This window comes from Cucumis melo, chromosome 1 (genome assembly GCF_025177605.1).
Source record: "Cucumis melo cultivar AY chromosome 1, USDA_Cmelo_AY_1.0, whole genome shotgun sequence".
Lineage (NCBI taxonomy): Eukaryota > Viridiplantae > Streptophyta > Magnoliopsida > Cucurbitales > Cucurbitaceae > Cucumis > Cucumis melo.
Genome location: NC_066857.1, coordinates 18608669 through 18620674, shown reverse-complemented (window position 1 = coordinate 18620674; position 12006 = coordinate 18608669). Strand labels below are relative to the sequence as shown.

General features: G+C 32.9%; 1 protein-coding gene across 1 annotated transcript; it reads right to left on the bottom strand.

Moving 5' to 3' along the window:
- Positions 1–2110: 2110 nt before the first annotated feature.
- Positions 2111–2962, bottom strand: LOC127148475 (uncharacterized). The gene has a single exon (XM_051082208.1). It carries the CDS (start codon positions 2960–2962, stop codon positions 2111–2113), a length of 852 nt encoding a protein of 283 aa, XP_050938165.1.
- Positions 2963–12006: the final 9044 nt, after the last annotated feature.

Sequence of the window (12006 nt, the reverse complement as noted above, 5' to 3'; positions counted from 1 at the left end):
ATCGAGAGGGAGTTCGAAAATGGATGGTCGCGGCGGACGAAAGCTGGAGCGGTGAGATTCCGACGACGGAGACGAAACGGTACCACCACAGAGAGAGGGAGACGGAGAGATTGGATGGCGACGACGAATGCGGAAGAGAGGAAACTGGGAGACGGCAGCGGCGTCGGACGAGAAGAGAACGAAGAAGAAGGAGAAACCGAAAGAGAAGGGAGGGCGGCGGCGCAAGGAAGAGAAAACGAAAACGGACGAGGGGGGTGTGCCGCGCGCGCTTAGGGTTTTTAAAAAAAATATTTATATATTTATATATATATATATATTAAATAAAACAATAATAATTTATAATAAAATATTAATATTAAATGATTATAATAATATTAAATAATAATATTAATATTAATATTAAATAATGATAAAAGTATTAATATTAATTTATACTGATAATAATACCTAACAATAATAATATAATTAATATTATATTATTATTTTATCATTTTAATATTAATATTATCTTTTTTAATGAATCGTAACCGGTCCGTTTTGAATTTTGTGTTTTGGGGTCGAGTCTTAGCACTGAGTAGTGACCTTAGCTTAGTCTGGAAAGTTGGGTCGTTACATGGGAGGTCCGGGAGTGCGGAGGTAGTGTGAGATTCAGTGAGCTTAGATGTGAGTGGGGGACAAGATGTAGTGTTGGATGGTGAATCAGGAGTGGGAAATAGAGGGGTAGAAGGATCAGTAAAGAATGAGTGCGGACTAGATAGAGAGGCATGAAATGAAGAAAGACTAGAAAACCATGAAATGAAGAAAGACTAGAAAACATACGATGTTCCCAAAAGGTGACGTGGCGAGAAATACGTAATCGTTGAGAGATAGGATCCCAACAACGGAAACCTTTATGTTTGGTGCCATAACCCAAGAAACAACAAAGACGAGCACGAGGTTCCAGTTTGGTATGTTCATGGGGATGTAATAACACAAAGCATGCACACCCAAAGACTTTTAGATGAGAGTAAGAAGGAAGAGTACCGTATAGTCGTTCAAATGGGGAAATATTGTGTATGACCTGAGATGGAAGGCGATTGATGACATAAACAGAGGTGAGGACAGCCTCTCCCCAAAATTTTTCAGGACAGGATCCAGAGAGGAGTTGGGCACGAATAAAGTCTAAAATGTGACGGTGTTTGCGTTCCGCTCGTCCATTTTGCTGGGAAGTGTGAGGACATGAACGTTGAATCAAAGTGCCTTGTTGTGCAAGGAAGGAAAGAAAACGAGAGTCCTTATATTCCATTGCATTATCTGTGCGAAGAATTTTGATTTTGCTAGAAAATTGTGTTTGAATCCTATTTGCAAAATCAACATATATTTGATATAAGGAGGAACGATTTCTAAGAAAGTAAATCCAAGTAAAACAAGAATAATCATTAATAAATAACACAAAATATCGATAACCATTAACAGTAGGACATGGAGCAGGTCCCCAAATATCATAGTGAATTAGGCCAAAAGGTTTATTACATAAGGAAGCAGATTTAAGGAAGGACAAAGCAGGTTGTTTCGCCATTTTGCAATGTAAACAATCAAAAGTATTAAACTGAGAAACATTGTTTAAAAGACCAGTAGAAGTTAAACTACGGAGTTTATTAAAGGATGCATGACCTAAACGAAGATGCCACTGAAATAGGGTGTTATCAATGACGGGAGCAGAGATGGCTGGAAACACAGGAGAATGCTAGAGGGATGTGAGCTCAAATAATCGACCCACCTTCCGTCCCGTACCAATCACTTGTCCCGTCTGAGAATCCTGAACCTGACAACCATAAGAAAAAATAATAGTAAGTCCAAGATCACATAATTGACCAACAGAGGCTAGGTTGAATGTGAAATTTGGGACATGATAGGTATTAGAAAGTTTGATGGTGGGTGTACTAACGGTGCCAATGTGGGAAATAGACATGGAATTACCATCAGCAGAGTGGATCGGGGGAAGTGATTGAACAGGAATATGAGATGATAATAAGGAAATATCAGAAGTCATGTGATTACAACAGGCAGAGTCAAGGAGCCAAGAGGTACCTGGGGTGACAGCAAGAGCAGTAGATTGGGAAGAGATCACCTATTTCAGTAAATCATGAAGATCAGTCAACTGAAGACTCGAAGGTTCAGTGATGTCAAATGATGTAGCAGCAGCAACAACAGATGAAGAGCCGGCTTTATGGGAAAACTTGGGTTTGTGTGAGTGACCAGGAGGGCTGGGCGGGCGTGTTGGACAATTATCCAAAATATGACCTCGTTTGTGACAATACCTGCACTCAGTGGTAGGACAGTTAGCAAACTTATGACCATGAAGTTTGCAATTTTTACAAAAGATGGTCTTATTAGCTTGTCGGAGATAAGTAGTTGCAAGGGCGACATCAGAGTGCAGAGAGGAGACAATGCCAAGTCTTTTCTCCTCAAATAAGATTTCTTGATCAGCAGCATCAAGAGATGGCAGAGGATTACGGTGTAACAGAGCAGCACGAACGGATTCATATTCAGGTCGGAGACCCATTAATACTTTGATGAGACGAATATGGTCAGGGCTAATTTTTTCCTGATCCAACTGAGTCCAAATAGGCTGAAGAGTGGCTAGATATTCATTCACAGATTGTCCCACTTCCTGATTGAGACTAACAAGTGTAGAGTGCAGCTGATAATAATGAGTCAGCCCTATAGACTGAAAACGTGTGTATAGAAAATCCCAGAGTTCTTTTGCACTATCAAAGGCATCAAACTGAGTGTGGATGGCTGGAATAGAAGTATTACCTAACCAAGTGATAATTTGGTGATTTTTGCTGTCCCAATCCTCAAGTCTTTCAATGTACTGAATATCCTCTGCACTGGTTTCATGGACAATAGGTTTGACAGGTTCGGTAATATCTCCCGTGACGATACGCCATAATTTTCGACCTATTAGAAAACTCCTCATTTGGTGGGCCTAGGTAATATAGTTTGTGTCATCAAGGATGGTGCTAATGGGGCGAGCTACGTCATTTTTCTCCATCTCTGAGGATTAAAGTGGCAAAATTCAATCCTTGATCTTAATCTCACGGATTAGTTAGCACAGATCACAGAAATGATTCCACAGACGATTAGCTAATACAGATCTGAAGTATCTGAAGTAGGAGAGACTCGGCAGTTTCACGTGGCGGCAGTTGGTCGGATTTGCACGTGGTCAATCTGTAGATCTCACGGCGAACTTCCTCACTATCGGACAGAGAGGGCAGACTTAATCTCACGGCGAACTTCCTCACGGTACGGACAAAGAGGCTGGCGGAATGGATCTGCAGGTGGTCGGGCGGCAAAACTCACAGTTGATTTCTTCAAGGTCGGACGGAGAGGGGCGGATGTGTTCTGTGGAGGCGAGATTCGACTGGATCTGCAGGGATGGGCGGATGTGGAAGCGAGAGTTTAGGAGTTCGTTGGAGGCGAGATTCGGATGTGGAAGCGATACTCGACTGTGACGGAACTCGATCTGTGGACAGAAATCGAGCGGCGAACGGAAATCGGAGCAGGCTGTGGCGAAAATAGACCGGCAGTGGACGAAAAGCTGCGGGTGGAACTGGAGTTGTGGCGGAAATAGCTGCGGCAGATGGATGAACAACTCGAGCAGAAGGCTGATGTGCAGAAACTGATTCGCGGATGAGGGCGGCGGCGGCGGCTAGGTTAGAAACTTGGCTCTGATACCATGTAACTTTATTGATTTTTTTGTGTATTTCTTATTTTAGTTATTACAATATACATGTATAAATATACACCAAACTAAGGCTAAGTAAGGAAATAACAATGATGTTAAATACAGAATAATCTACTCCATGATATTTGCTCTAATTTCATTAATAGTTCTGATGCAAACTATTTGGCTATACATTTTAAGTTATTTTAGTTAAATAATTTTTGAATAAAATATTGTACCTTCGTATCTAATCTAAACGATATTGTAACAAATCTAAACGATCAATATTAGTGATAATGGTCTATTTTTGTCTATCTATGATAGATAACTGATCGTTTAGATATTGGTATCGTTTAGATTTTGTACCAAGAAGAAAATAAAAATGAGAGATGAAGAAGAATGAAAAAATTCTAGAGGATGAAATGAGTAAATCGCAAAAGAAAAAAAAAGGAAATGTGAAGAAGGAGAAGTGATAATATGAAGAAATTAATAATATATATATATATATAAAAAATAAATCGCAAAGAAAATGGAATGATGAATGATCTAAAAACAACAAAAGGAAAATCTTGAATTTATGAAAAATAACGGTGGCTTCATAGGTTTAACTTTTTCATAATACGAATCGCAAATATTTTGGGATTTAATTTAACTTTACATGATATTTTACATTAATTGCTACGTAGATGTTCAATTTAATATTTATTTATTTGTTATGTAAGTTATATATTTTTGTAATTCTTTTTATCGAGCATATTTTTTTATTAAAATTTTCCAACGATGGAATCTAAGAAATTTGAGAGTTCGATTTTTTAGATTTATTGAGTTAAGAAAATCGATTCTTTGGAAGTTCAAGATCGATGTGCAATATATTTTTATTAAAATCTCGATATTTTATTTTATGTTTGTTTAATTCATTATGATGCTTATTTACTCTTATTTTTACCTATCTAATTTTCCTATTAACTCTCATTTTGATTTCTATTTAAAATTTATAAATCTTTCTAATTAAAATTTTCAATTATTTTAAAATCCTTCTAATTTAAATTTTTCTTAGTTTTAAAATCTTTCACAAAACTCTTTTGTTCAAAATTTAATATATGATTTCATAAAATTTCCTTATCAATCTTTTATAATAACTTATATTGTTTTCCTTAAAACAAAATCGTACGATAGAATTTAGTAAATTTAGGAGTCCAATTTTTCTAAGATTGTTAAGGTGAGGGATCACATTTTTAAGAATTCGACATTTGATCTAAGAAAAAATGATTTTAATCAATATTTTTAAAATAATCTATTTATTAGAAGGCTAATCTAACACGAATTTTAAGAAGTTATACTAATATTTCACTCTTTTGAGATAGAGAAAATTTTCTTAAATATAGTCTAATCGATGAAATGCTCCTCACTTCTTCTTTTTTAATTTTAAAATTAACCTATTTTGTGGATGTTAGTTGATCTACATCAAGATAAAAAAGTTAAATTACAAAAGAATTCAATATAAAGAAAAACCAACTTGGGCATGCGAACAATATATATTTATAATATTTGGAAATATTTTGGTTAAGAATATTTAAATTGAGTTTAGTTAAGAGATAATTAAGATGTGTGGGTTTGATCTTTGATCAAGAATCGTGAAGGTTTTCAGCTTAACATACACTTGAAAATCTTCTTGGCCCATTAGACCCATGTTTTCATTCAGCCCAACCATCCATTCAGTGGACTTGGCCCATTACCCTCACTCACATCATTCTTAATATATTTTCCTTTTTCAAAACTTGGTTTTTAATTTTAATTCCCACTAAATGCCTTAAATTTCTAGATTTGTTTAGCTGTCCTCATCTTTGATCAAGATGTTTCAATATAGTGTGAAATCAGATGTGAATTTTAAAATGTATATTTTTCTTTTGATAAGATTGGTTTGGATAAGGTTTCCATTTATGGAGTGCACTGTGAATCTGTCTGCATATAATTAAAAAGTAAAAAGCTTTCACCTTTCAAAAAGGGTATCTCATAACACATGGGCAGATTGCAGAAGACAATAAATAAACAATGATATATGTTGTTGGTGTGATGCTTATCTATCTCCACTCCACAATGCCATCTACCTATTTTATAATAATAACAAAAACATTTTGCCTATTATCATTTCATATTTCTACTCATCATCACAAAATAGGTCTTAAATCGTATCATGGAAGTCTTAATTTTACATAAATATTTATTAAAATATCGACGGGGATTGACAATTTTTAAAGAGTTTAGAAATAAATTAAAAAAATAAACTTATATCAGTGTAGATATTTATAATTTTTAAGCAAACAAACATGTTTGTTGATTATATTAAATTTTAATTTAGATATCAACCGATGTCTTGTTCATATAAACGTGAAAATATCAACATACCAACAAAAATTTAATATTATGCTTTGAACTCTTGATATTGTCTTAATACATATAAATATATTTTTTTTATTATGATTTATATTTTTAGAAATTATATTCTAACTTTTGAGCTTTCTAAATATTGTCTATATTAATTTTTTTTTTGTTCCTATTATTTAATTTATTTTTAAACTTAGTATGGCATTTTCCATTGAGAGATGATATTTAAGAAATATGAAAATTTTATGATCCCTTCACTTGAGTGATATAATATATACTTTAAAAAAATATAAAAAGAAAAACTTAAAAATGTGTTTGGAACCTTCGAATTTTGAGAAATTTCCATTGAAAAGGGATGCAAAATGAATTTTGTTGTCTTTTTTATCGCAAGAAAGAGAATGATTTTAAAATCTAAAACGATTTAAAATCTAATTTTACTTAAAAAATTTCTTGTTAAAATATTGGTAGGATTTTTAAGTAAATTACACAATTGATCTCATCATTTCCTAATATTCAAATTGGTAGATAAAAGCCTATATTAATACATTCTTAACTTTCTTTTCTTTTTCGATTATCATCCAAACAAATTCATTTCAAAGCTTTCTCATTTTAAACAAAATAAATAATTTAAAATCATTTCTTCAACTTTTTGAATTCCAAACGAAAGAATAAAGGAGAAAAAAATCTGTATGCATTCTTTTTTTTGTGAAGTATTATATTATTATTATAAACATTATTAAATAGATGCATATTATGCTTAATTAGTGTCAAAATGGAGAAATTTAAATAAATATGGTTAGTTTACACAATACTTACCAAAATATTATAGTTTCAAAAACATTTATAGAAATATAGTAGATTTGTATTCTCTCTCTAACGTCATAGGTTCAATTCAAGACATTCTTATTCTCTCTTCAATGTCTTTGGTTGAACCCAATACCTCTTCTTCACACAAATCCTTTGTTTTTTTCTTTTTATTTTTTCTCTTCAAGGTCGAGTTTCTAACCCAAGACCTTGCCTTCTTCATTTTTTTCTTTTACAATATGTATATTTATATAATTAGATAATGAGAGATTTTTGTTTTTTTAAATCAAACCATATTGAAATTTCAATTCTTTTATAGATTACATATTTCATCTATCATTTATTTGTTACGAATTTTATGAAAATTTATAATTATAGATTTTTTTAATAATGATCTGTAATTGAAAATTTTAAATGTAAATTAAAATATTTTTTAATAACTAAATTATATTCATTTAAAAGATAAAATAAAATAAACGTATTCCACAACTTGGACATTGTTGGTTTTGAGTTGGTTGTCACCGTTGACTTTGAACTCTGTATTGTAGCTCCTCTTGATTTTCTAGTTCTTATTGGTACTCTTATCCATCTGATACATATGCAGATGCTTCATAGTACAAATATAGACCAATACCAGTAAGTCAGTCATTCACAGTGTTCGTAACATCAGTTAAGTCAAATTACCATTTTGCCTCTAGGTTACTTATAGTCCTTAAATACCAATGCTCCTCTAATGAACAATTTCTTAATGGTTCAACCATTAAATAGAAACCACTCTCGTGCCATAGAGAGGATGGAGCCCTTTGTTCAAGTCCTGGAGACACCATTTAAGGGAACACTTATCTACTTACCCTAAAGTCGGGAAGGAATGAATTTCATCTTGTGTGATTATGTTCCCAGCTCCCCACTCGATTCTGTCTCCAAAATGATAAACATATTGAGTTGGCAATTTGGTCACTTTCACCCGTACAAATCAAAGGTCAACCCCTCGCGAACAAGAGTTCATGATACACTAAGGATTATGACTATATTACCTAGGTCATCCTAATTATAAAATAGAAACCTAACTAGTTAACGGAGTTACATCTAGTAGTTACTATTTCGTGGTCCAATCTAATATACCTTCACTCACATGTCACCTACACGAATATATTGGATCATTGCGTTTGTATCAAATACAAACTGAGTTGTATCCAGAGTATTACCAGGATAAGGTACTCAGCCTTCTATATCTCTATACTATAAACCCTTTAAGTTGTATCTTGAACATTGATTCTGTAACGACACAACTCCTTATACTAAGCCGAAGTCATTACTAATTTAAAAGATAAATAAATTTGTAAAATTAAAATAGAAAAATAAAACAAAACCTCGAATTTTTCATTTAAAAGCATAAACAAAATGTAATTAGAAATGAGTATAAAAATAAAATCCTAACTCGGTCCCTATCTAATTTTAAAGAAATAAAATAATAAATAAAGAATAAAATAAAAACGCAAATACTAAAATCTGAACTATAACATAAAGCGGAAGCAAACAAGTCTCTATGGCTCACCGCGGTCACTTCTGGTCATTCGCCAGCTTGCCTTTGCTCTTACCTCTGCCTCTGCCTGAAATAAAAAAATAGAAAGAGCGAGTATAAAAATATACTCAATAAGGGACTCACTACTAGCCCCGCTAGGTGTTTATTAACTTTCTATTAGAGTCATGAAAAGTGGTACCCCTGAATTGGCACGTTTTCAAACACGTGCAATCTGTAATCTTGTAGGAACAATCTGGTCTTCAATGAACCCAAAGGAGCACCTAAGACAAACTGGTCTTTAGTGTACAGGAAGGAAACACTAAGATTATCGGGCGGCGAGTGATCCCGTCGAATCACTTGAATCATGTCTATGTCAATGTCAATGTCAGACTGGTGATCCCATCGGACTACACAGTCATAAAAAAGAGTGGTGATCCCGAAGGACATCCATGCAGGTACGACTCTAATAGCTAAAGCTAACATACACCATAACCATAGCATGTGACATGTCATAACATCATCATAAGCATGGTGTATCATAACAATCATAGCATACTTAACTCATATCTAAACATGAATACAACGCATCATCCTCATCATAATATAACGTCAATTATCAGCATCAGTAATCAACACAGTGTTGCTCATCATCACTATCATGGCATTACACAATTTAGCTACCATCCAGGCATAACTATAAATACATGTGATCTCTTAATATCACTCGTAGGTCTAGTAGTAGAATCTCTTACCTGAAGATTTGCTCAATCAAATTCTAACAGTAAAATCACGCTTTCCAAGCAGCAAAAGTCCTAAATGGTTAGGAAACAACAATTTAATAACCTAACCTTCACAGAATTAAAGTCCACAAAATTCATTCGAAGTAACATACCCAAGATCAAGGTTACAATAATTTCCTTTAATCAGAAGGGATTCCACAGCCCAAACTCCAATTGGTCGAATCAGTCATTTAGGATAAATAATAATTTAATTTAAACCAAAATTAAATTATTTAGGTCCAGACACTAAACTTAGTTGGGCATACCAAAAACCCAATTAAGACTTACCAAAACAGGTGAAAGGACCCAAAAACAGGCTTGTGGCTCACAAAAGCTTGACGGCTCGGTTGGGAGGCAGGCGCGACTCGGTTGGGGCGCACGAGGCTCACGCGGGCGACTAGCACAGATGCCAGCGTGTGGGTCGGGTCGATTCGCGGAGAATGGGCGCTCGATCTTTCGACGACGCGACGTTGTTTAGGTTGCGACGAACTCCGATGGTCGACGACGAAACGAGGCGGCGGATGACGATTGACGATAGATTGCGACGGGACGCTGATGGCTTGACGAATGGGCGCGGCTGAAGACGACGGCTGCCGACTTGCCTTGCGACGACGAGCGACGGAACGACGCAGACAATCGACTGACCAAGGCAACGGAGGGTGGATTAGGGTTAGGGTTTTTTTTTCCTCTCTTCTCTTTCTTGGTGAAGAAGATGATGGAATATTAAATGCTCGCATTCCAATACCCTATTTAAATAAACGTTAATTCCCTTTTCCTTTTTCCTATTTAATCCAACCAACAAACCTTCTCTCTCCTCATTTAAAACCCACCATATCTCCCTTTTTATTTCTTTTTATATTTTCCCAAATAAAATCAAATATTCTCTTTCCTCAACCAATCCAATCACCTTTTAACTCCTCCAAATATCTTTTCATAAATAATTATATTATTTTTATAATACAATTATTAAATCCAATAATACACCTAAACATAATTAACTCAACCCACCTTAAATAATCAATTAGATATTTCTCCAAAATATCTAAAATTTCTACCTCCCCAAACCAATTACTTCAAGAAAAAAAAATTAAACACCCAAAATTCAAAATTAAACTTAAGATAGTTAAAATTAAACAACCTCAAATTTTGGGGCGTTACAGATCCCTGTATGTCTCTACGTACTGTTCAAGACTCATTAAACAGCTTAGCGATGTTAGTTTATTAGATTTAGGTTATTAAGACAAAACTAATAATATAATCAATAACACTTATTGAAATTATTAATTAATAACTGTCAATGGATTATATTTACTTTTTACGAGTTTAGTTTTAGAATATAAAACACAACAATAACATTATAGATCAATATTAAATGAAAAGAACTTACAAATTGAATAACGATTATACTTTTTCCTCAAATTGATGATGATTCTTTCTTTTTTTGATATTAATCAAATCCAACCGAACTAAAAAAAAAATGTATAATATAATGAGAAATTTAGTAGAAATTATTAAAAACTTTAAAAAAATATTAAGTACAATTTATCTATGCGACAATTTGTTTTGTTCTTTATGTCTCGATCTACAAAATGTAGAAGTAGTAATATCATAGGATAAATAAAATCTATAACTAAAACAAAATATAAATTCAATAGAATAAATGGGTCTTTTCAAAAATATAAAAAAGCAGCAAAATATTTACATTCTATAGAACAATTTAAAAAACAGAAAAAGCTCATAGGCCTACCGTGTAAAATACAAAAAATGCCTCCGTCAACAACGCGCACGTAATATATTTGCGATAGTTTAGATTTGGTTATTGTTTGATACGTGATCGTTTAGATTTGGTTATTGTTTGATACATGATCGTTTAAATATGACTACAATTTATACGCAATCGTTCAGATTTGACTACAATTTATACACGATCGTTTAGATATAGCTACAATTTATACGCGATCGTTTAGATATAGCTACAATTTATCTTTTCTCAATTCCATCGTTTAATTTTGTTATATGATCGTTTAATTTGGTTACACGATCATTTAGATTTCTTTACACGATCATTTAGATTTTTTTACACGATCATTTATATTTCTTTACACGATCGTTTACTTTTTTTACACGATCGTTTACTTTTTTTACACGATCGTTTAGATTTTTTTACACGATCATTTATATTTCTTTACACGATCGTTTACTTTTTTTACACGATCGTTTACTTTTTTTACACGATCGTTTACTTTTTTTTTACACGATCGTTTACATTTGGCTACTCTAATCCAAATAATTTTTTTCAAGATTCTTCATACACATCTTTCATTTTTTTAGACGACTGTTTTTTTTTAAAGGATCGTTTAAATTTGGCTAGTTCATTTTAAATGATTTTTTTTTTCAAGATTTTTTATATACAATCTTTTATTTTTTTTACATCATCGTCTACATTTGCTACTCCAATCTAAATGATTTTTTTTCAAGATTCTTTATACATGATCTTTTATTTTTTTTACACGATCATTTATTTTTTGTACACAATAGTTTACATTTGGCTACTCCAATTTAAATGATTTTTTTTTCAAGATTCTTTATACAGGATCTTTTATTTTTTTTTACACGATTTCTTTTTTACACAATAGTTTACATTTGGCTACTTCAATTTAAATGATTTTTTTTCAAGATTTTTTATACACGACGTAAAAAAAGAAAAAGAAGAAAGATGATGGAAAGAAATCGCAGTAAAAAAAAAGAGAAAAAGAAGAAAAACGATGGAAATATTAAACGACGTAAATAAAGAATTGAAAAATAAG

Excerpts from the sequence above, each read along its gene's own strand:
- LOC127148475 (XM_051082208.1), bottom strand. The coding sequence starts at position 2,962 with ATGAGGAGTTTTCTAATAGGTCGAAAATTATGGCGTATCGTCACGGGA.